Below are 25,216 nucleotides of genomic sequence, written 5' to 3'. Positions count from 1 at the left end.
CAGCTCTGCCCCCCTGCTCCATCCACAGACCAGGCACCCCGGCGGGGGTTACATCTACAGTGGACTTGTTGAGGGTCCTCTCTTCTGTTTCCCCACCCTGGGCTGGGCACCTGGGGTCCGGTGCCTGTTCTTTGGCTCTGCCTAAGGGGGTGCGGGGCAAGGACAGGATGGTTCCCCATGTGGAGGACATGCTGGTTCCCCACAGCATGGTTCTACTGTATCGTCTGTCTTTTAAATTCCCGGAGGAGCTGTCGCTGGACGTCGAGATCAGCATGAAGATTCAAAGAACCCTCTCCCCACTGCACAGGCAGGCAGACCTGTGAGCACCAACTGTGCCCACTGCACAGGCTGGGAGACTCCCGAGCACTGATGGCGCCCAGCACAGGGCTTTGCCCTGCTGCTGCCCTATCTGTGTGCTGACTACCCAGGGCGGGGCTGAGTGGAGGCGGCAGGGAGACAGAGCCAGCTGCCAGGCCTTTGATTTCTTCTAGGCAGGCCGCACAAGCAAAGCATGTGAGCTGCGCAGACCGACAGAAAGGTCTCAATTAAAAACCATCAAAGAGTACCCGAGGGGGTGAGTCGCCTGCATCAGTCCTCCCACCGTGGCTGAGGCGCCCCATCTGCGTGTGACCCAATGCTCCGGGCATCTGGCCAGGAGCAGACGGCCCACCAAGTACCAGCCCTGTCTCCTGGGGCACAGGTGACTGGGGGAGGACGGAAACCCAGTCTTGTGGCCCCAGTCAGCGTCCTGCAGTCTTGGTGTGATCCTGATCCCTCTGAGAGGGCCTCTGTCACAGGCACCCTGAGTCCTGCACTGGGGTGGCTGGGTCCAGGAGGAGCACCCAAAACGTCTTCCCCCGACTTTGAAGAGAGCAGCTCTGCTCAGAGGCTGCCCGAGGCACCTGCCCACGACCCAAAGACAGGCCTGGGGCTGCTGCGGGCACTTATCAGATGAGGACGCGAGGCTCCAGGAGGCGCAGGGCTCTGCCTGGAGAGACCTGTCCGAGCCCCAGATGCTCCTGGGATGAGGATCGCCTCCCAGCCCCACAGCTCCCCCCCCCAACCGCCCTGACCACCAGCAGAGTTGCTCAGGGCCTTCCCCACCACCGGCTGACACAGCCCTGGGGCAGGATGCAGGGTGGGCCGAGCCCTGAGGGAGCTCGTGTCCCCGCACATGGTGACCATCCACAGTGGCCTCCACACCCAGGACTCCTGCTGGGCCCAGGGCCAGGTGAGCTGCTGGGGGGGGGGGGGGCGCGGGGGGGCGGGGGCTGCCTGGTCCCCTCGCATGACCTCCAGCAGGGGGCACCCTTTATCTGCAGCTGGGTGACCCCAGCCACTGCATCCATGCACCCACAAGGTCCCACCATGTGTCCTCTGGGCAGGGCCTGGGCTCCAGGGACCCGCCTTCTCTGTACCTCTCCCACCCTCCAATCCGGGAACAGCCTGACCTTGGGCTGAGGGCCTTGCAGGTGCTATAGGTAAACGGCCGACAGACAAAAGCAAAAAACACAAAAGCTGCCCAGGCTTCTCGCTCAGCCCTGGTCCTCAAGGCTCCACCTCCTGACCCTGCTGCTGGGCCTGCTGCTCTCTGTGGCCTCCCCTGGCTGAGCCGTGCCCACTGGGATCTGAGATAATCTCAGTCTCCCCCTTCCTGCAAAGGCTGGCAGTGGTCCCAAGGGCCCACACGCCCGACTCCCCCACTCCCAGCCCCAGTGAGCCGCTCCCACACCTGCAGTCTCAGTCCAGGACTGCAGAGGGGTCCCTGGTCACACCAGCCCCGCCTCCGGCCCTCAGAAAAGCCGTCCGGGTCGGGGCTGACCCTCCCCAATCCGAGGTTCCCATTCATGGGTCTGGTCCTGGGAAGGACGGGAAGGAGGGCAGCACTGCCTGTGAGTCTCACGGCATCGAGGACGAAGCCACAGAGGCCTGGAACTGGACCTGCTGATCCCACGGCCCAGGCCCTTCTGCAGCCTCAGGGCCCCTGGGCTCCAGGCAGGCCGGTGGGGCCGGGCACTGGGTGAAGGACAGCAGGGACAACGAGTGGGCCAGTCTGTAAGACACAGGTCATGTCCTCCAGATGCAATGTGGCTCCAGCCATTCAGGCACTGCGGTGCTAAGCCCCGCCTGAAGGGTCTTGACCCTCCTGCCGAGGTTCAGCATGGGACCCTGGGGCAGCCACTGGAGTGGAGATCAGGCGGCAGTCATGGGGAAAGGGTGGTTTCCACAAAGTCCTCTAGAAGGGAGGGGACCATCTGGAGGAAAACCCCGTAGACAGGAATTCTGCAGACGCTGCACAGCCTCCCAGGTTCAGAAAGGAATGGCTTCGGGGGAGGATGTTTTCGACAGCAACAGAATTATAAACACATTATGTATTCAAGCTGAACAAAAGCTCTTTGCTATCCCTGCTGAAATCTGTTTTCACAGAAGTCTAGTCCCCCTGCATCTTATCACACCAGCCAAGCGAACCTCCCTCAGCAAGTCCTCCTCCTTGGGAGACTCGACCCAGCTCCCAGTGGGACAGGCTGGTGGCACAGGAGGGGTTTCTTCTCCCACCTGTTGGTTCCCACCGTAAGCTCCAGATGGCAGGGAGTCCCCCTCCGCCCTGACCACCTCCCTCAGAGCTGTCACCCCCCTGACACCTGGAGCCTGGCCTGGCCAGCGTGCTCTAGACACAGTCCTGTCTTCAGGAAAATGCTGGGGCGTGAGATCCCAGGAAGCCAGGGGACACCTCCTGGCCCTGATTCTGTCAGCACCCAGATGCAGAGTGAGGCTCCAGGGTCCCTCCTTACACACAGGGCTGGGATGGGGACCTCAGCCCTGCAGGACCACTGAACTGAGGCAGCTGACCAGATGGCCACCCTGGCCTGCTGTCCAGCCGTGCCTCTGTTCACCGAGACACCCCCTTCAGAAACGGGGTCGACTCCACCTGCCCGTGACCCCCCAGATAAACTCTGCGGGTCACCCATCATGCCACATGGGTGGCCATCGTGGGAGGGGTGGGGACGGCGGGCGGGCATCCACACAGCACCTGGGCCTTGCAGAGGGCTGGGGGCACGTTCCCAAGTGGAGGATCCACCAGTTCTGGCAACAACACCTCTTGGCCACACTCCTGACACGGCAGGTGCATTGCCAAGCTTGCCGCTCGATCCCCCGTCACCACCACGCCCACCCTGTGTGGACAAGGGACTATGGTCTGCGTGGTAGACCCATTTCTCCCACTGCTTCGGGACTGACAACTTGCCGGTGACCACATTCACTCGGACTACCTCAGCATCAGCGATCCCCTGGGACCACCCAACCCACTGACTCCAGTGAATCCCCTTAGCCAAGGTGGTGGATCCAGGGCCTGGTGTCCAGAGACAGCACCCCCACCCCAGGCACACTCACCCTTCCCGATCTGGATGAAGCCGAGCAGGATGATCAAGGCCAGCGCCAGCAGCTTGGCAGCAGCAAAGGCGTCCTGGACGCGGGTGGCGGCCTTCACACTGTAACAGTTCACGGCCGTGAGTAGCACTGTGGAGACAGGGCAGCAGGTGAGTGCTGTGCAAACACAGGCAGAGGGGCAGGCACTCCCCAGCCCCTTCCCTGGGTCTGACTATCCGGACTCTGGAAGGCAGCGGACCCGAGGCCACAGGCTGCGAACCCAGGTGCCCCCAGGCTGCCATCCATAAGGGAATGTTTCCTGATGGACAGATTTCAACCTCCCACGGGGAATCAAAACACCCCCACCTGCACCTGAGTCCCTCCAGGGAGCGCCCTTGAGGAGCACAAGCTGCTACGGTGGGGGTGTGTGTGCACGCAATCACCTTTCTGCTCCCACTTGACGCTTCGGCACAATTTACCCGACACCCTAACCTCTCAAGGGGGTATCACTCTCTTCAGAGGGTCCTCGTAGGATTCCCCCAGGGACACAGCGGATGAAGCCTAAGCCTGAGAAGCCGGGGGTGGGGTGGGGTGGGGTGTTGGGTGCAGGGGGGGCTGAAGGAGACGCACAGCCGGGGGTCCCAGTGGTTAGACCAGAGAACCAGCACCAACTCTGCTGCTAGTGCTGCAGAAGTCCCCACCCCAAGGCAGTCCCCACAGCGGGGTGGGGACGCAGGGTGGGGGCACAGGGCAGGCAAGCCGGGCTCCACAAACTCAACAACACAGGCAGGCCCCACCTGGGACCTGGGGAGACCCCCAGACCTGAGCGGGGGCAGGGGCTGAGTGCTCAGGGGCCTGGCGAGCTGGGAGGAAGGCAGCCAACTCTGGAAACTCACAACCAAAAAGAATGAGATGAAAAGGAAGGAAGGAATCAGCCCCGACCCATGCCCTCCTTCACCGCGTCCCTAGTGGATGAGATGAAAACAAAGGAACAAACCAGCCCCCAACACCCATGCCTTCCTCCTCCACCGTGTCCCCCGTGGAAACACGCCTGCCGTGACGGTTCTTAGGGTGGCTCTGCCTCACGCCGCTGCTGACACCAGCTGCCCAGGGGAATGGCCAGGGTGCAGATGGGGCCTTTTATGATGGGCGGGTTGGCAGTCAAACATTAACCGGACAGCCTGGACCCAAGGGAAGGACATCTGTCCACCATGCCCCGCACACAGCGCTTCTCCAGACAGAACCAACTCGGGCTGGCAGGTGCCACGTGGCTCCCTCCCTAGCTAAATTAATTACATGTACTTTTACAAAGTGAGGGAAAGGCCCCCAAAGAAATAAATCCACGCTAATTAACTAGATGAGACACGACAGTCCAGGTGGGCGAAAAACAGGAAATGGCCCCACGAGCTCTGGTTAGGACCAGCCCCAGCCCACAGCTTCTCTCTCGGAAATTAACTGATACCGGAATACCACCCTCCCTGTCCTTTTCTCTTTGCTGCTCTAAGCCTGGCTGATGCAATGGCTGATCAGGACTGCCACGCCCCAGAAAGTAGAGGTCGAAATCTGTCTTAAAACCAGTTGCCTTTGGCCCCTGCTCCTAAACTGAAACCCTCAGACGTTCCCCATGCCAGGTACGACAGTGGAGGGCTGTGATAAATGGACCCCGAGTGGCCCTCACTCGTGGGGACCCTAGCCGGGCCCCCTGGGCTCCCAGGTGGTGGTCCTGCACTTGTCAGAGGCTGGTGGTGGACAGCTGCCTCAGGGCAGTGGGGCCCATGCAAGGCCTTGAAAACGTCGGGGCAGAGTCCCTGTCAGGGCACCAAAGCCGTCTCCAGCGGCACGAGCTGAGCCCTGGCGGGGAGAGGCTCAGATGAAGGGGCCGACATGTGCAAGGGGCAAACAGCACCAGTGACCCTCAGCGTGTGGCTCGGGGGTGGACACACACTCAGTCCAGGCCTTCCAGATCAGCCCCAAGACAGCTGTCCTGCATCATGCACATCAGCGCTGCCACTCCCAGCACAGAAGAGGAGAGCTGGAGGCTGAGAGGACCCCTGTCCTCCATGACAGGGGCAGACCCGGGACTCTGGGGCCCTTCTGACACACCCCCCCACTGTGGGTGGGGAGAGGTGGAGCAGCAGGGAATTCCTTCTCCTGAGCATCTAGGATGGTGCAACCACCACGTGGCTGGGACCCTGGATGAGGGGCCCTGGGAGAGCAAGCCCAGGTGCGCTCCCACCAGCGGGCAGAGGAGCCTGGGCACAGTTAGAGGGCGGGGAAGGGTGGGTGGGGGGAGGAGGAACCTTTCCGGGCAGTCCTACATTTCCGTAGTTGGAAAGTGACAACCCTGAGGCATCGGTTTCCGCATGCAGCAAGAGGCTGGCGGATTGCATCACTTCGCCATTCGTGCTCCAGGCCGGAAGCGAGGAGGGGTGGGGGGAAGGGGCGTGGCCAGAGCAGCGGAGAGGGGGAGGCTGCGCGGGGAGGGGGAGACGGGGCTTCCTGCCGGCAGTCAGCCCCAGCCCAGCCGCCCTCGTTGCTGTCATCTCTGCACGCCTCAGGGGGTTTGGGGTTTCCGACCCAAGGTGAGCGGGGGCTCCCCTCCCCACCCCACAGATGAGGTCTCTGAGGATCCAGGAAGGGGGTGTGGCTGGCCAAGCCCAGCCCCAGGGCCCCCAGGGCCTCGCCTTCAGGGAACTAGGGCCCTGCCCGGCAGGTGTCCTAGCTCCCATGGATCCAGGAAGGGGGGTGTGGCTGCCAAGCCCAGCCCCGGGGCCCCCAGGGGACCCTGAGCTTAGCTCTGTCTCAGACAGAGAGGGAAATGGGCCGGATCTCAGGACAAAGGGGACTCTGTAATATTCCTTTCTTTTACAGAAAGAAGAATGAAAACATAGAATGAGACGTTAATGTTCATTGACTTTGGCCCAAGAGTAAACGCTTGACTATTCCCCATAATGTCCTTTCTATATGGGGCCCCATCCCAGCCTTAGACAGCAGGGCCAGGAGGCCGTCTGGGAAGCTGGGTCGGCCTCTGGCTGCCCTGGCTTTAAGGCCATCACCCCAACAAGGCGCCTCAGCTTCCACACCGCCGGGTGGAGGGGTCATCTGGGTGGGGCCAGGACCTCTGCGGCCACCACCCTGGTTAGGGGCAGCCCCCACCTGTGCTTCAGGGCAGGGGGCACAGTCCGCCCCAGGGCACCAGCAGGCAGGCACTGGCTGGAACCCGGCTCCCTAGGGGTTCCCAGTGCTGACACCCCCCAGATAAACACCAGGCAACAGCTGGGACCAGAAGATAGAGCCTGGTGGGCTCAGGAGAGGAGCGGCTGTGGGCAGATGGCAGGACAGGCGGGGCCTGGTGGCTGGTCCCACAGGCTTTCAGGGCTGGGCCCGTCCTGGCCTTGTCTGGCTGTGACATGGCATCTTGCTGCCCTGCAGGAGCGCCCCAGTTCTACCTTGCAAGGGGGTCGGGGCCTCAGGTTTTTGCTAGAGGGCCAGCCACCTTCTGCAAAGTCACCATCCCCCCATAAGAAACTCACAGACTTGCACTTGTACTCTTGTTCCCTCACTTGTACCCATCCTTATGTCTGGGAGGGCAGGACATGATGCCCAGTGAGGAACAACCCCCAGCAGGCCTGGTGGGCAGCTCGCAATCCACGGCCCCCTGGGCCGCTGGCCACACTTAGAGCCTGACCAGGAGCGCCAACTCCAGCTGCAACCTGGCCAACCAGGTGGCTGGAGTTCAGAGTCTGGTCTGCAGAATGCAAGCCACTCCCCGCGATGCTGACTTGCCGGTAGAAGGGGCTCTGAGCGGGGTGAGCATACAGATGGAGGTGTGCACCAGGGCACTTATCTATCTGAGCAGCACCCAAAGGCTCTGCCCAGCCTTGCCCAGCCTGACCTCTCACCCCGGCCTGACCGGTTATCTCCCTCTCCAGGCCTGGGGTCCACCTCTGATAACTCTTCACACACAGGCTGTCAGCTGTCAGCCACTGGGGGCAAGCCTCCCATCCCCTAGCAGATGCTGGACTTGAAACACAGCGGGGGGTGGGGTGGGGGCTGTTTTCACTCAAAAACACCAAAACAAAACACACCAAAACCCATTTCCCTCTCTGACTGAGAGTAAAACCCTGATGAGCCTTATCAGGGCTGCTCCTGGATTCTGTGCATGCCAATAACAAAATAACAACCTCAACAGCTGGGGTGAAGTATGAGCATCCACTGTCTACACCCTACTTAGTGTCCTCAGGGTCCCTCACTCTCAACCCCTCTGCTGACTCGAGGTCAAACACACCAGAGCATCGAGGTCAAACACACCAGAGCAAGGTCGTGGGCAGGCAACAGAACCATCCAGAACCACAGCATGTGGTGACTGACTGCCCCCACTCATCAGCCACTGTCCCCATGTCTGTGAGGAGGCTGCAGCCATGGACACTCCCTTGTCCCCAGGTCTGCAGGGACCATCCCCCTCTCCCCAGAATGAAAGGATGAAGGGCCCACGGGCCAGAGCCCCAGAGCCTGGAACCTCACTATCAAGAAGCTGCCAGTGAGTCTCTTTGAAAGAGGTGCTTTCTTTTTAGGGTCCTTGATAAAAAAAGGGCCAACGCTTGAGGAAAAGACAGTCTGAGGCCCAGGAGTAACTGCTGGCCCCACACAGGTGGGAGGGGCTGAGATGCCAGGGAGATGAGCACCGTTTTATCAGAGCTTTGCTGGCAGGCCCCCAGCGGTGCCCCAAGACAGCCCTCGGTGGGCCCTGGGATGGGACAGGAAGTGGCTGGCAGGCCGCATGGGTTGCAGGAAGCCAGGCCAGCTGGTCTCCTGGGGCAGCAGCTGGTACCGGGCCAGAGAGCAGCAGTTGCTGACCACTGCAACCGCGGCCGGACGAGCCCCGGGCCCAGGCAGCCAGCCCGCCTCTTGTCAGAGCCTCCATCCGTCAAACAGGGTCACTCACTGGGCATCTGGACCTGGAGCCCTGGCTGCAGGTGGGCCAAGGCTCCTGGACTGCGGCCAGTGACCCTGGGCTTGAGTGGCCCAAGTGGCTGGCGGTGGGGCTGACTGCTGAAAGAGCAAGTCGCTCCGGGGTGTGTGTCCTGCCTTGACCCTACTGTCCAAATCCGCTCGGCATGCAGGGACCCGGGGCTCAGAGGGTACTCCGTGAGCCAGGCCCTCGGCTCTGGTCCTGGGCTCCCTAACATCCTTTAGGCTTGGGGCGAGACCCCCACTCCCAGGCCCAGCCCCCATGGTGGCCTGTGCCCCGCACCCAGCATTTCTTCCCTTCCTGCCCTAACTCCCCCAACCCAGTAATAGACTGCTGTCCCACTGAGTGTATCACCTCCCAGAGCATCTGACTGGGCAGGCCCAAGAACCCACATTTCTGACAGTTGAGGGGTGCTGTCCAGGGCGCCCACATGGAGAACCAGCAGCTGACTTCATGACGTGTAATTCCCCTTTCCTGGCTCCAAGAGAGTGAATGCCCAGGACCCACCCATACCCCAAACATCTGAGGAGGCCAGCCTCAATTCCAGAGGCACTGGAGTGCAGAGCCTATGCAGGGCAACAGCTCGGGTCCAGGACCACCCACAACCCCGCCACTGGCCACTCAAGATCGGAGCGTCCAGAGTCTGGAGAACTGAACGAAAATGAGGGAATTCCAGGCGCAGGGGCTGCTCGGATGGGACCCAAGGCTCCATCTAATTCCCATGTCCAGTCTCTGCAGAGACAGGCCATGGACACAGGAGCAGGCAAATGCAAAACCTCAATCCAGTCAGGACAGGGCCCTTGTTGATCACTGATTTTCTATGAAAACCATTATTAATAGGCCGAGTCACATTTTCAAATGCGACCAGCCCTGGAACATGTGTTTCGTGTTTTCCATTTTTAACCTGGGCTGGGTGACACCCGGTCAGAGCTCCCCCACCCCTGCTCAGAGGCAGAAGTCTCAGCCAGCGTCTGAAACCGGGACTGACACTTCATTTCAAACACACCAGAAAGAGGCAGGTTCAGTCCAGTCTGAGATCTGCTGACACACAAGCCCTGAAATTGGCAGGAAACTCCACAAATAGCCACATCTCATTTTATTGCGTTCTTCCAAAGCAGAGCCCTGCAGAATAAACAGAGGTTCCCAAAGGGGGCCCCCCAAACCCCAAGAACACCCAGGAGCCACAGGAAGGAGTCCCTTCTAACTTGGTCCTGATTTCTCACATGCTGTGTGATCTTGGGCTGGTGACTTAGCGGGTCTGAGCCTCTGCATTTCCTCATCAGCTAACTGGGAATATTGCTGCAGGCCCTGACAGGCGCGCCTGCAAGTTAACCGAGCGGTCACGGCCGAGTGAAGATGTGCTAAGGAGCCAAGGCTGTGTGTGCGGGTGTCTCCACAGTTAGTATCTATCCCCGGCTTGCACCGCTATGGTCTGGAAACCCCCACCCCACCGCAAACCTGCTACACCTGAGAGTGACGGGACCCCGCGGCCCCCACTCCACAACCTAGTTTGCTAGTTAGGGGAGAGCGGTGAGGACATCCAGGCCTCCTGAGTCCCACTTCTGTGCAGTGGCCCCTGGCCTGGGGTCTTCAGCCCTGGTGCCTCTGACAGGCTCCCACACTGTGCTACTGCAGACCTGGTCAGCCTGGGGGGCCTGGGCGTCACACCTCCCAACCAGGTGGTCCCAACTGCAGTCAGGGTGGGGACCCATCAACCGGGCCAAGTTCTTAGGGCCCCACCACACACACACTACTGACATCCCTGGAGGGGAGAGGACACGGCCCGAGCAGGTTCTGACCTGACTCTGAAGCAGCCTGTCATGTTGGTGGGGCCCTGGGGCAGGGGTCCCGAGCAGGATGTTCGGAAGCAGTGACGGTGGAGTAGCCTGCCCCCTGCTGTGAGCACCCCCATTCATGTGTGTCTGCCTCCCAGAGGGGCTGCCCCAGTCCCCAACCTGTTCCCTTGCCTCAGCCTTGACACCCAGCACGAGTCCTCATGTGGACTACACAAAGCTGACTTCAGAGCCCAAGGACCCCGCACAAAAGTGCAGGCAGACAGCCCCCTGCCCACACGACCCGAGGACACTCCTTGGTCCCCTGTGATGGGCCACATCAACTCTCGAGGGACGCCCCCTGCCCCCCAACCCCCACAACCCAGGGAACAAATGCATGATCGTAAAGACTCTGGTGACCTTCCCTCCCTGCCCAGACCCCCTGAGCGGACGGCCCCTCCCTGTACCCAACGGGGCCGGAGCTCCTGGTCCCCATGCCAGGCACACCTGCTCTGTCATTTCTTGCCTGGACAGTCCTTCTGAAACTGGACCCCTGCTGCGATGGGTCAGGAACTCACACACCCTCCGCAGGTACAACCTGCCCGCACTGCTCTGCTCCAGGTTCTGAAACCCAGGACCAGAGAGGCCCAACACCCAGCCCTGGGTCACACAGCCAGAGCCCTCACGAGCCTTTCAGCTGACAGGGTGTCCTTGACAAGGACCAGGTGAAGAAGACCCAGCCCTGTAGCCTGTGTCCCTGCTGAGGGCTGAATTGCGTACCTGCCTTGGGCAGAGGCCTTGGTTCTGTACTGGCTACACTTGGGGTGACTCTCCTCTGGGTCATCAGCCAGCAGCCAAGGTCAGGGTGACTCAGAGGGCGGATTGGGTTGCCTACAGCATGCTGGAGGCTTCTGAGCAGGCAAATCCCCCGGGGGTGGGGTGGGTGGGGCCCAGAGAACTGCCTCTGCCTGGAGGCTGGTCTGGATGGACACCACTCCCTCCGGCATAGGAGGCTGTCAAGGCCACCCGCCCAGCCCACCCTCCCAAGCAAGAATTCAGGACTCCTCCAGGACTAAGGGAAGAGTGGGGTGGGGGCCTCCCGCCAGGATGCAGACAGGACCCCAACCACAAGCCAAGAAACCACTGCTGGATGGGGCAGTGGTCCCACTGTGGGGAAGGGAAGGGGCAAAACTGGGGGGCGGGGGGGGGGGGGTCAGGTGTGCTCTGGGAGCTCCCCCGGTCAATGATCCAGACCCAGCAGACCCAGGAAGGTCACACCAACTGGGGGGATGGAATCACGTACACCCAGTCCCTGGCACCTCTCAAAGAAGGAGAGGACAGGAACTGGAGGCCAGCGTGGGCGCAGGACAGGGCCCGTGGCACAGGGCAGCTGTTGGCCACCCTGCTCTGGAAGGTCATTTGCAAAGGGAAGGTTTTGAGAAGAATATGGTGTTTTCCTAGACAGCTCCCTGTAAGGAGTCTGACTCCCCAGTGGGGGAAGGTACGGGGCAGGGGGTGGAATATGGGGGAAGTGTTTCCCAGGGAGTCCAGGACACAAACCTCAGATCCACTAGTGTTTGCCCCCGATGACCAGGCACTTAGACGTGGTGGACGGACACTGTCCCAGACCCCGGCACCCTCCACCCTCACCACAGACACGGCCGTGTCCCCACACGCCAGGTGACGGAGATGGCTCAGGACAAGGACACCCTGTGTCCCTGGCTGTAAGGTGGGGGGGTGGCAGACCTCAAAGGCTGGGTGTTTCTGCCAAGATGGGGGCAGCAGTCCTGGGGGGCTGGGAACCTGCGATTGAGGGTTTGGGGTGGACATCTCTGGGCAGAGTCTGCATGCTCTGCGGGATCATCAAGGGGCCCATGACCCAGGGGAAAAGGGTCAGAAACGCCCATGTGGTGTCTCCCGCCTCCCTCAGGTCACGCGCTCTGTCGAGTGCCCGCCGCTCCCCGTGACTGGGCCAGAGCGCTTTCATGTCTGGCCGGGAAAGTCGGATTTCAGGGCTAATTACCCGGCTGTCGTCTGCACTCAGCTCACAGCCTGCAATCCCAGTGTCGCCAGCTCCTTGGAAACACCCAGAAGCCTCTGCTTCACGAGGCGAGGGGCTTAGGCCGGGCAGCTGGCAGACATCCAGACAGCTTGCAGTGGGCGCGGATGGTGTGCCGGCCTTGCTGGGACAGGCCTGGTTTGAGGCCCAAGGACACAGTGGTGGACGCGCCAGGAGGGTCTCCCACTGCCAGGAAGGGGAGACCACAGTGGGAATCCTGGGGGAGGGGTGTGCTGCCACACGCACCCTCTTCGGATCATGACCTCAACTGACCATCCTGCCTTGGAGCCAGCTAGCGATGGCTGCCCCAGTGCTGGAAGGGGCCACCAGTGGAGTGGGCTAAAACACCGCCACCCCCCACGCTAAAAGGGGGTGCGGGGAATGGCTTCCAGCTCAAGACATGGAGGGCGAGAACAATCACAGCCATGGTGTGACCCATTGTGTGGGTGCCACGCGCATTAGACACGTCATGGCAGAGTTCCCACAAACACGAGGAACCTGAGTCACAGATGAAGAAACAGGCTGGGAGATCGCGTGAATTCCTCTAAAACAGAACCCAAGTCTGTCCACATGCAGAATGCAGGCTCTTCACCTGACATTAGTAGAAGATATCCCAGGTCATGGGTCCCTGAGGACAACAGCTGAGGACCCCACCCCCACTCCACGCGGGTTGCCCCACTGAGGGTGATGTGGGCAGGCCAGCTCACCCTAGGGGAGCCTTGGCAACCCCATCCGACCCCTAGGCAAAGGAGGGAGGCTGTGCTCTCCAGGCCCACCAAGGGCCACCAAGCTGGAAGGGGATGCAGAGTCCTGCTCTCAGCCACCAGCAGACCTGCCAGGTTCCACCAGATGGGTGATAACTAGGGGACTGTGGGAGAGGGAGAGGGGGAGGTTGGGCGACTCGAGGTCACCTTCTGTGTCCACAACTCAGACAGGTTCTGAGTCTGGCCTGGAGAGATCCTCAGTTACTCACCTGAGTGACATTTGCCGCCCTGATAAAACCCAGGGTAACCTGAATCTCAGGTGCTATCAGTAAGTGATAGATGACCCCTGCAAACCTAGACACACAGCAGACTCCCGGGCTGTCGGCAGAGTCACGGAGCTTGTGTCATTTACCTTCATGACTCAGAAAGACGGAAACCCCAAGGTCGCACCATGAAACGGCCCCACACTGTCATTTCTATGTCAGACCTACAAGAAAAGGGACCTTCTCCCATTTATTTTGTCCACAGGATCATTCTAAGCACCAGAGCCAATGCGGGCCACCATACACAGAGAGCAGCTGTCCTGGGGCATGCCCAAGGGCAGGAAAGACGACCGGCAAAACTATGGCTCCACAACATGCTATTCAAAGGGTGGGCCCCTGGGCCATTCACCAGGCATTGGTTCAGGCCATGGGCTGCTGGGCTGGGGTGCACGAACTTGCTGCCACAAGGGGGGCTCAGGGAGCGCGTGGTGGAGGGCCCTTTCTCCTCGGGGAAGTTCTAGAACTCGGCCTGTGTGCAATAATTAAACAACAATTAGAAACTGTGGCTTTTCACTGCCATCTCAGATGCACCCAAGAGCAGACCCTTTCTTGGGTGGTTGTGACCTTCCTGCCAGCCTCGGACAAGCCCCCATCCCCCTCTAGATGTGGCAGGCTCTAGACCAGCACTCCCTCCTTCAGACAGCATATCCCTGTGTTACTGAAAATCTCCTTTTCACCAGAAAATACAACACACACACACTTGCAAGGGTGGTTCAGAGGAAAAAAGCAGAGAACGGCTGATGGACACATGAAGAATGTCATCCCAGTTCGCACGAGAAGGGGTGGAACTTATGTGACCCTCCTTGCCACCCACAGGAGTCCTGGTGAGGGCGTACCCGCCACAGCCGCTCCAGAATCCATTCCGTGGCTTCACCTGCTTAAACCCAAAAGGTTGAGAAAGTGAGGGATCCACTTTCCAAGATCACAGAGGGGCGCTTTAAGGCAGTGTTATGCCATCACATCCTGGGCCCAAACATTAAACAAGACCTAGCAACAATGAAAATCGGACAATGAAAATTCTACTGACAGAAAGTCAACAAAGAGGGGCTTTTTCTCACTCGGCCCAAAGCATCATCTGAGAAGCCCACTGGAAGCCACAGGTTCCCCCTCCCTCAGGCAGATCAACTATCACTGTGACTGTTCCTAGATTTGGGCCAAAGGTTTTTATAAGCTGAGATGTTCATTGCTGAGATTCCCCTCAAAGGCAAGAGGTCCCCTTCCCCGGGCACGGCCGCTCTGTGGGGGGGTCTCAGGTTTCCCAGGGACACCACTTCCCAGAGTATGCCTCTGAAAGCCCCCCTCACAACACACACACACTGAGCTGGTGCCCAGGTTCCAGAATTCCAACAGCGCCAGTGCGTACTGCTGGTCAAAAGCCACTCCAAGCGATGGCACGGCTCCCTGAGTCTCGGGGCTTGGAGGGAAACCAGCCCTGCTGGCCCCACACCTCTGTGCACCTCAAGGTTTAGGCAGAGCCTCCAATCAGGTGGCCGGACACTTCCACCCTGCACGTCTAGCGAGACATTTGCAGCCATAGACACAGACAAACGTGTGGCTTTCAGTACAAAAATTTTTTTCCTGAAATACCACCAGAAAGCAGCCCACCCAACATACCAGGACTTCCTCCACCAACATCCCGGGACCTCCTCCACCAACATTTGGGCTGTGCTCAGGGGCTGTATTTCAGCACAGCTGGGGATCCCAAAGCCAGAGCCCACCCTGCACACACTTAAGCTGCAGGTAAGCACCCCTCTTTTAAGACTGGCTAGAGGATGCAACCCTCCATTGTCTAAAAGAGCAACTCATTCACTGCTGCCCCACGATTTTACTATTATTGGTTTTGTATGAGTCAGCCTTTCCTGACTGAGCACGTCTGAATGACGTTTGTTTTTTTTTTTTAAACTAGGCTCTCTCTCCACAAACAGTAAGGCTTGGGAAAGTCAAAGGACACAAAAAACAGACAGGCTTCTCAGGAACTCCACGTGGGTGCCTCTGAGGAAGTAAGTAAGGGTCAGCTCAACAGGCTCCAGATGGACCAAGTGGGAAGGCGCTACCGGCCACAGGCTCAGGGCGGGGACCCTGCTGTGTGACTCACTGCGGAGTTCCCTAGGTGGTGTGGAAGTGAATGAATGAAACGCACGTGGTATTGGGGCCATTGCCCTCAGTCTAGAACTGCGGGGTCGGACCGGGGCGGGGGGCGGGAGGCGCGGGCAGTAGGGATGGTCCAGGAGTGCGGGGAAGGCCCAGAATGCGGCGACCACGGCTCGGCACACATCCCCCACCCCGCCCCGCGCCCGCCGGTGTCCCGGGGCCCGATACTTAGTACTCACGCACGCAGAGGCAGGCCACGAGCTTGGCGGCCTCTTCGGGGACAGGGCAGGTGGGGAAGACCGGCTTGAGCAGGTAGGTGGCGAAGACGAGCGCCACGATGTACTGCGAGGAGGGCCGGATGATGAGCAGCTCGATCCACAGCTTGAGGAAGGCGGGCAGCGAGCCGTACACCTCCAGCATGTAGGCGTAGTCGCCGCCCGACTTGGTGATGGTGGTCCCCAGTTCGGCGTAGCAGAGCGCGCCCACGATGGAGAACACGCCACACACGGCCCAAACCACCAGCGCCAGCCCGGGCGAGCCCGCCTCTTTGAGCACTCCGGTGGGCGTCACGAAGATGCCCGAGCCGATGATGGTGCCCACGATGATGGCCACGCCGTTCAGCAGCGTGATGTTGCGCTGCAGGGTCACCTCGCCCTCCGCGCCGTCCGCGCCCCGCGCCGCCAGCATCCGCTCCCGCGCCTGCCGTTCCTCCTCCTCGTTCGCCGGGAGGGTGGCCGCCGCTGCGCGCCGCTTGGGGCCTGAGCCCGCCATGCTGCCGCGCAGGGCCGGGCCGGGCAGGGCCGGCAAAGTCCGGACACCGGGCGCGCGCCGCCCACCGGAGAGGACCGGCTCTCCCAGCGTGGTCGCTGCGTCAGCCAAGAAACCTCTGCCATTTATATCCGGGCGTTGGCCCCGCCCATCGGGAAGGCCCCGCCCCGCCCCCGGCCCGCCTGCCGTCGTTAACACGCCTTCCCCCGGGGGGTTGCTCCAGGCAGCCGTTGAGAAGCATTGGACGCCCCCACCCAGCTCTCGCGAAGCACGCGGCCCCTAGTGGTCCCAGGAATCCCGGATCCGCCGCGCGGGCGCGGAGCGCTGGGCTCCTCGCCCCGCTCACTAGCCCCCTGGTCATCCCCGCCCCCCTCCCGCGGGCACTGGGGACCCCGGCTGCTCGAGCGGAAGCAGGTGGGTTACAACGGGGCCGACGACCTCAGTAGGACCACCGCAGAGGATGGGTGGGATTTGGGGTGCCTTGGGGGCTCAGTCAGAGGAGGCAATACCTGCCGCCCTGGAGGGCGCCCAAGGCCCGAGGTGGTAGGACCCCGCTTGGTCCGCTCATCCCGGGGACTTGGGGAGTATATTAAGAAGTCAGAGCCGCCTCTAGGGAGTGGGGGGGGGGGGGGGGGGGGGGGGGGAGGGTGGCGAGCTCTCGAGATCCAGGCTGGGTCTGGGACCCTAAATCCCAGGGCTGAGGGAGCACGATCTCGGAGAAGAGGGGAGCGCTGAGGCCCTTTCTGAGCTCATTCATTCCTGGGCTCGGAAATTCTCATTCTGTCTCGGGGAACCGCTTTGCCAATAAGCAGCGTTCAAGGGCTCATGGCTTGGAGGAGCAGCGACATAGAATCTGGGAAAAGCGGACTCTGCAGAAAGCTTGGTTACACTGACAAAATGAGGGTTTCTTGAAGGAGACCAGTCCGCAGGGTGAAAGGGCCTTAGCCTTGAAGGACTCCAGAGGCACCTGGGTTGGAGGGGCAGCAGGTAACCAGTGCTCAGAGTCAGAAGAAAATGCAAGATGACCAGTCACCGCAGGCCTGCAAGCAGGAAAGAGTCAGACATGCTTGCTGATGAAATTGACATGTGCACAGAGAATTTAGAATCCCTTCTCAGGGGGTGGTTAACCAAGGCATATTATTGGGACCTTCCACATCCCCCCCACCAAATTAACGCCCCCTCTCACCCGCTGTCCACAACAAGCAAGCCCTTCATCTGCAGTATTCCGACCAAACACTTCCACAAGCCTTGGCAGCTGGAAGATCACACAGCACAAATATTAGCTTGCAAGATGTCTAAGTCAGTGACTTGGTGGAATCAGGAATAACCTCTCAGCTCTTGTTCTTCCCACTGTCCTTTTAGAGGGTGCTGCTTGGCAAAGACCAGACAACCAAAGCTAAGCAAACTTTCCAAGCCTTTATCAGGCGTGAGTCCTCGGTGTACAAAGTCTTGTTTAATAGAGGAGCTACCGATGTTACTGTAGATGAGGAAGCAGTCTCAGCAGAACAACGGGACTTGTCTGACCAGTGCCCTGAACCTACATGGTGCTCATTCTGTCACCTCTCTTCTTGTGGTTTATTTATCACTAAATTTGTTTCATAGGGATGGCAGTTATTTGGCAATGCTCTAAGGAGAGGTCCCGAGCTCCTCCACCCTGTCCCCCCAGAGCAGACAGCTCCTGGAGCACCTCCTCCAGACATAGACAGGCAATCAGTAATTGCACATCAGAGTGTAAAATTAACAACCATGATAAGCCCAGGGCTCTAAGGGGCCAGAGAGCCAGGTGGAAGAAACCAGGCCACTCCACTACAGCTTACCTTGAGTGAGAATTAACAAGGGAGACGGGAGGGACGGGATATGCACGTGGACTGTCGGTGTCTCCCGTGGGGGCTCCTGGGAAACTGCAGAAGACTTAATAGCTGGATGGTGACAACCTCCAGTGGTGTTTCCACCATCTCATGGCAGCTGTGCCACCATTGTCAGTTTCTACCTGGTTTTCATATGAGACTGTACTAGATTTCCAAAGGTAAACTTGATTTGTCTATATGTGTGTGTGTGTGTACCTCAGACTTCCCTTACTGGAAATCTAGAACCTTAGCTGGTGGTAAAGAACTCACCTGCCAATGCAGGAGACGCAGGAGACAGGAGACTTGGCATGCAGGATGCAAAAACCTTAGCTAACAGCACCATCTGGTGGACAACAAGGCAACTTTTTATCCCAGGCAGATTCAGTTCTGCTCACTCTGTAGTACCCTTCAGTTGTTGTCTTAGTCCCTCAGTGTCCAGCTCTTTGCAATCCCATGGACTGAAGCCCTCCAGGCTCCTCTGTCCGTGGGATTTCCCAGGAAAGAATACTGCAGTGTGTTGCGATTTCCTTCTCCAAGGGATCTCCTGGACCCAGGGATCAAACCCGGGTCTCCTGTATTAGCAAGCGGGTTCCTTACCACGGAGTCAACCAGAGAAGCCCACTCTTTTCAGTGCTAGCCAGTAGTTTCTTAAAAGTTATGTCATTTATTCTCACAAGGACTGGTGGAGAATAACTCGGGCATTTCTACAGGGAGAACTTGGGAGTTTCAGTCAAAAACTTTAAAACCATGTGTCTCACCTGACCTGTAATTCCACTTGCAGAAATAGATCTAAGGTGGTAAGGAGTGTGCTGAGTTTTGGCTACATGATTGTTTATTGTAGCTTCAAGGACGGAGTCGCCAACTCTGGAAATAATCCAAACTTCCTGGGGACTTGCTTTGGTAAATGTTGCTACATCCGTGTGGTGGGATCCAGCATAGCCGTTAAAAACCTGGAGGTACACCTCTAGGCACAATGCGCTCTTGATATACAGATGAGTGAAGCAATGGAGCGAAGTGTTCCAGAGTCCTATCTGGTGGGCCCTGGGGGTGCTCTGGTGGAGCCCAGGTATGTGCTGAGCTCTGGGAGAGCTGCCACATTTGGAGGAACAAGCAGTTTGATTTTCAGCTGCAGGATGCAATCTGGGCCCAAGGTCACTGCCTCTTCTGTGGAGGAGCCTTTCCCAGGGCCTCTTGGAACAGGGAGTGTTGGCCTTGGAGAAGCTGAGCCCAGTGGCGACACACTTCAGTGGGAGGACCTGTGTTTCTGGGTCAGGGGTTGCACACTATGACCCCTTTGGGGAAGTCTCTCCTGTCTGGGGTCTCGGCAGCTCTGGGTCCAGCCTTGGGAGAGAAAAGCCCGTCACAGGAAGGGTAGGCTGGACATTGGGCCAGTGTAGGAGCTGCCTTGAAGCTTTTCTGCTGGCTCTCTGAACTCTCTCCTGTTATTTCCAAACCTTCAGTGAATTTTTAGATTCCTCATGGCAAAATGTGGGCTGCAGAAAACGGGGAGGTGGTGGGGAAGCGGGTGAAGGTGAACAAAGGCACAAGCTCCAGTTATGAGATGGATAAGTCCCGGCAGGGGCGATCTAATGTACAGCCTGATGACCATAGTTAATGATGCCGCACAGCATACTTGGAAACTCCTCAGAGAGTAGATCTGAAGACTTCTCATGACAAGAAAAAGGGTGGAGCTATGTGAGGTGGTGGATGCGAACTGAACTTATGTGGTCATCACATTGCAAAATAAGCACATATCAAATCACTGTGTTGTATGTCTGAAATGCACACCAGGCTATATGTCAATAAAACTGGGGGCAAAGTATATGTGAAGACGATTTCACAGCAGCGGCAGAGACCATGGGCTTGAAGGTCAGACCGCCCGAGTCCCCACCTGGGCCTGCTGCATACCTGCTAAAGGAACTTGGGCAGACCTACCCCACTCAGGGCCTCATTTTCACTTTCTGTAAAATGAGAATAATAGTACCTACTGCAAATGAACTAATATGTGGGGAGTGCTCAGATCAGAGTCTATCCCAAAAGAACAACCCAACCCCCAGTAGTAGTAGTAGTAGTGCCTATAAAGTGGCTGGAAAATCAAAGGAATTTACACCAAAATGGTAAGAGCAGCCACCTTCAGATGTGTATGTGTGTGTGGGGGGGGGGCATGCACGTGCTATATGACCTTTTCTTCTTTCTATTTCTCTATTGTTCCTAAACTATCTACAGTGAAACATACTCTCTTTACATGGTGAATCTTGTTTAAAAGCTCAGTTTCACAAACTCCCAACGTTGAAAGAAAATTTAGTCGCAAACACTGAAACAGCCTGTAGTTCAGCCTCCCTTTCCAAACCCAGCTGCACCCTTCTCTCCTGCCCTGGTTTACGATCTTCTTCAGGGAACATACGAGTCTCTATGAAGACGCCTTTCTGCCTGTCTGGCTTGGTCTCTGCCTATTTGTGGAGAGGGACAAACTGAAATTTTTCACCTTGGGAAAGAAACAGTTGGGGAGAATTGAATGGTCTGAAAAAATCTTTAATCAGCAGAAGTGGAGTCAATGTTCTTTACAGGCATTCCAAGCAAAAGTCGTCGGGAGGTGCATTTCAGTGGAAGCAAAGCCTGTTGTGTCTATGCATACATACAGCCCATGAAACAGACAGAGCGAGTGACTTTCAGCGTCACCTACAGACCCTGGGCTCTGACAGGCAGGGCATCCCCAAGGTCTAAGAGGTGCCCGTGCCCCTGGGTGGTACTCAGGGCGCTCCTGCTTCGACAGCTGGTCCAGAATTGCACTTCTTTGTATGTGTGGATGGGCTGGTGGCCCAGGCTTCAGGGGGTGCTCTGGGGGTGGGGGTGAGGGGTCAGCTTGAGCCTCGCCTTCCACATTTGCACCAGGGTGGGGGGAGTAATGGTGCTTCTTTCTCACGTTGTTTCAAGTTTCAGTGAGACGCTGTGTACAGCCTCTCAGAGAGCGCGAGAGTTAGCAGCCTCCCTCTCTGGCTAGCTTGACCTATATCATCCCTCTGTCTCGCTGGAAGCAACCGCAGATGGTAGAGAAGAGGCAGACGGCTGGGACACTGGTAAATGGATGGCTCTTTGCTTGCTGTGACAGTCTCAGCCTTCTTGCCACTCAAGATTTGTGGTTGTAATTCCTCCGCAGAATCCAAGGGTGATGGCCTGAGTATGCATACTCCTATCAGGACCTGAATCGTTTTCTCAACTCACTCTTTTTCCTGGAAAAAAATGTACCCGATAAGCCCTTCACTGATGTGGAAGCCACCCTGCCTCGTGTGGCTGCCCTGCTGTGTCTGCCGCAATCGTATGGGACTCAAGTTTGTGTCCTTTTCATGTAGCAAGTGTCTTTTCCTCTTCAGTAAACTCGTTCTTAAAAGCCCTGCTCTGGTGGTGCTCCGCTGTTAGTTTTTTCCTGTCTGCACGTGTAAACAGGGGACGGCCCTCAGCAGTCTTAGAACTTCAGTTCTGTTTCCCCAGCACATGTGTGGCATCACCATCACATTGACTGTTGAGCCCAAACCAGGACTTGAAGATGTTTTATGTCATTTAATTATTGCATCATTCCTCCGATTGTGGCCAGAGGAATAAAGACAGGCAGGGATTTCACTGAGTGGTCAGCCAAGTTCAGACCCACCGTGGGCCTTCGATCATAGCTATGGTGCTGTGACCTCCCACTCAGCCAGCCAGGCCACCTGCCCTCCGGACCAGATTGATGAGTGTGACTTCTTCTGGCCACAGGTAGCTTTATTTTAGCTCTCCTGGGGGCTCCTGAAAGTTTCATTTCTCTCATTGGAAACCCCCCATTCTTGTGGAGGGCAGGCTCTGTGACTTCCCCCACACAGGCTTTCCAGCGCCCTCCAGTTGCTCAGCAAGGTCACCCAATTTTCTGAAGTTCGCAGGGTGGACATGGTGATTGTCTATAATTCTGAGTGGAACCAAGGCCTGGGGATTTTGAGTAACAGTGGAAGCAAAGCTGGAGACACCAAGGCTAGGTTTTCCATGGTGGTCTCCACTAAGTTAAAAAAAGAAAAATCAGAGTTTGCCTGGCACCCAGGCTCCAGGCTTGTGGCAGCCACTGTGGGGGCTGATTGATGTGCTCAGAAGGCTGGCCCTGCTCGTTGAGGGGTCTAGAGAAGCAATACTGTGGTGGCAAACAGGGCTTGAGAGTTCAGGACTGGCCATCAGGGAATGGATGGATGAATGGGTAAATGCAGGCAGTCCATGCACGCAAGAGACTGTCCAGTTCAGCCATAAAAAGAAGTGAGGCACTGACCTACCATGATGAGGATGAACTGGGAAAACCCTCTGCTCAGTGCAATGGCTGGATGCCTGGGTGTGTCTGGTATCATTTACATGACAAAAGACATTGAGGCTGGAGAGATACCAAGTACGTTGGTGGTACCTGGGGCAGGAGAGGGGCGTGGGAGTGAGTGGCAGCAGGTTTGTGGTGATGAAACTTCTTGGAACCAGATGATAGTGAAGGTTGCACAACAGTGTGAACACCCTAAATGCCACCAAATTGTTCACTTTAAAATGGTTAATGGTTAACTTCATATTATGTGGGATGTGTGTGTGTGTATGTGCTTAGTCGTGTCCAACTCTTTGAGACCCCAGGGACTGTAGCCCACTAGGCTCCTCTGTCCATGGGATCCTCTGGGCAACAATACTGGACTGGGTAGCCATTTCCTTCTCCAGGGGATCTTCCCAATCCAAGGATCGAACCCATGTCTCTTGCATCTCCTGCATTGCAGGCAGATTCTTTAACACTATGCCACCTGGGAAGCCAGGATTATTATTATTATGTGGATTTGTACCTAAAAAAACAAAAAAGCATGCAGGCCTACAGTCAGAAGCCCTGGGTTCAAACCCTGCCTCTGTGTCTAATAGAGAGGCTAATGGAGCTTCGGGATGGGGGAATGGGAAACGCAACTTGGCTTTGGATTCAGGGTCCCCATCCACGCAGGTACGGCATCACCTCTGGCCCCCGGGGGGAGGAGTAGGTGAGGCAACGGGGTGAAGCCCCCATTCCTGACAGAGCTGTGGCTGATGGATGGTGTGAGGGTGAGACAGACAGTGACCTTCCGGGGCCTGGGGACTGGCCAGCTGGGTGCCCCGATTCTGCCCTTGACCTTCCAGGCAGAGCTCAGCTGAACCCAGTGTCAGAGGAGACATGTGGCCCACCCACAGCCACCCCGTGACAAGCGCGGGCCCCTGGTCAAGCCTGGCCACCTGTCTGGGTCCTACCCCCGCACGTCTAGGTTTGTGATGCAGAGTCCTCCTCCCGGGCTTTGCTCCAGGTGCCTGGCTTGACCAGTGAAGGACTGGCCGCTGGACTTTAGTCCGATTTCTTCACGTGGATAAAGTGCAGTCTACACTTCTGCCCCCCTCCTGCCCTGCCCTGGGGTGGGGGGCTCCTCTGGGATGTGCTGTTGCCCTGCCCACTGTTACAGTTGAAGAGTATCCCCGCCAAACAGGGCACTGCAGTCCCAACCCCAGAGCCTCAGAACCTGACCTCCTCGGGATGTAGGGCCACTGCAGGTGGAACTAGTTAGGAGGAGGTCATCTCAGAGCAGGGTGACCCCTAACCCCGTAGGACTGGTATCCTCATAAGAAACAGCCACGTGACAACGGACACCAGGTGCTGGTGGAGGCAGAGGCTGGGTGGATGTGGCCACAAGCCAAGGCCACCGGTGACACGGGAGTCAGAAGAGGCAGGCAGGACCCTCCCCTTCAGGCTGCAGGGGGCTTGGCCCTGATGTCGGACTGCAGGCCTCCAGACCCCAAGAGGACAAACTTCAGGTGTTTAAAGCCTCTGGGTTGTGGCACACGGTCTCAGTGGCCCCAAACCGCTGTGAGATGTTATAAAAGGTGGGGCTCCTCTGCATGGGGCCCCCTGGGGTCTCGCTCTTTCATTAGTCTGTGCAGGCATAGGGAAGGTCCATGTGGCTGGTGCACTGTGTCCCCCGCCAGCCTCTCCCTCAACACCAACACCAGCTCCGTGGGCAGCCCAACCTTTCCTGAGAGAGGGAGGGGACAGGGCCCAGAGCCGCAGCAGCTGGGGAAAGTGCCCTGGAGCACCAGCTTCTGCCTGGAAGGAAGGAGAACAGGTGAGTCGCTGTCCTGCTGGGACCCCTACTAGGGTCCTGTAGACGATGATGTGAGCCTACAGGTCATCGGGACCCAGCGTCCCCTCCTTCCTCGGGCTGGCCGCCTCGGGGACATCTGGACTGAAGCAGGAAGAATGAGGTAGCTTAGAGTGCTAAGCCAGCTCCCTGTGGCCAGCTCAGGCAGGCAGGAAGGACTCCGGCATGATCTGTCCTGGCCTATCCATGATTCCATCCCGAGTGGACACGGCGATGGGAAGGCCTCTGCTTTGTTGCTCACATCCGTGTGGCTGGACAGCTCCCTTGGGAGATCCCAGATGCCCCAGGACGTGACCCTGCTCCCTGCTTCTGATTGCCAAGCAGTCCATTTTGGGGGCATCACCCATGTCGCCCCAAAGCAGCTTGGGCTCCTATGTGGCCCGTGGGGCTGCCCTGCTGGCTGAGGGCCTGAGACTCTTCCTCCAGTCAGCGTACGCCCCTGCTTTAGGTTTTGCCCCTTTTAGGTTCTAGAAATGTGTGGGTAATGGAAAAACAAGATGGCTAAGTCTAAAAGCACAGCTCTCGAAACTTAAAATGACCAGAAAGGGACTTCCCTGGTGGTCCAGTGGTTAAGACTCCATGTTTCCACTGCAGATCACTGGTTAGAGAAGTAAGATACCGCATGCCACGTGGTTGTGGCAAAAAGAAAGAGAAAACAAGCAAGAATTCAAGAGCTTCAGGGAGTGGGAAATTTCCAGCCTTGATCAGCTTTCTCCATCACCTCCCGAGAGCTTCTCCAGCCCGGCCTCCCCAGTTTAGCTGGGGGCAACTCCATCCTCCGAGCTGTTTGCACCAAGGCCCTTGGCCTTATCCTTTTTTTTTTCCCCAAGAGATTATTTGTTTATTTTATTTTTATTTTTGATTGTGCTGGATCTTAATTGCTCACAGGCTTCTCATTGTGGTGGCTTCTCTTGTTGGGGGCACGGACCATAGCGCGCGGGGTCCGTAGTTGTGCACGGGCCTAGTTGCCCTGTGGCACGTGGGATCTCCCCAGACCAGGGATAGAACCCATGTCCCTTTCATCAGCAGACAGCTCCTCATCCACTGAACTACCAGGGAAGTCCCCTTATCTTTGATGCCCCGCTCTCTCGCACCCCCAGCTGGTAGGGCTGGAGATCACGACACAAGTGTGTCCCGCACCTGACACTTCTCACTCCAC

The 25,216-nt window shown here is 57.9% G+C and overlaps 1 protein-coding gene and 2 long non-coding RNA genes across 3 annotated transcripts in view; 2 read left to right on the top strand and 1 right to left on the bottom strand.

Annotated features, from left to right (window-relative positions):
* The window catches only part of SLC7A5 (solute carrier family 7 member 5), a 28,962-nt gene extending 12,793 nt beyond the window's left edge, over window positions 1–16,169 (bottom strand). The window contains exons 1-2 of the mRNA XM_020905843.2: window positions 15,527–16,169; window positions 3,391–3,516 (exon numbers count right to left, since the gene is read on the bottom strand). Of these exons, the coding sequence (XP_020761502.1) occupies window positions 3,391–3,516; window positions 15,527–16,058 (658 nt within the window). The 5' untranslated portion in view covers window positions 16,059–16,169. The remainder of the gene's footprint in view (window positions 1–3,390; window positions 3,517–15,526) is intronic.
* On the top strand, window positions 5,865–6,318 carry LOC139029938 (uncharacterized). The gene is made up of 2 exons (XR_011482269.1): window positions 5,865–5,948; window positions 6,238–6,318. It is a non-coding gene; the product is annotated as an uncharacterized lncRNA (long non-coding RNA).
* Window positions 16,170–16,223: 54 nt separating the features above from the next.
* LOC139029939 (uncharacterized) lies at window positions 16,224–21,297 on the top strand. Its single transcript, XR_011482270.1, has 2 exons — window positions 16,224–16,469; window positions 21,060–21,297. It is a non-coding gene; the product is annotated as an uncharacterized lncRNA (long non-coding RNA).
* Window positions 21,298–25,216: the final 3,919 nt, after the last annotated feature.

This window comes from Odocoileus virginianus, chromosome 20 (genome assembly GCF_023699985.2).
Source record: "Odocoileus virginianus isolate 20LAN1187 ecotype Illinois chromosome 20, Ovbor_1.2, whole genome shotgun sequence".
NCBI classification, from domain to species: domain Eukaryota; kingdom Metazoa; phylum Chordata; class Mammalia; order Artiodactyla; family Cervidae; genus Odocoileus; species Odocoileus virginianus.
The sequence above is the reverse complement of the archived record's forward strand: the minus strand, read 5'-3'. Positions and strand labels throughout refer to the sequence as shown.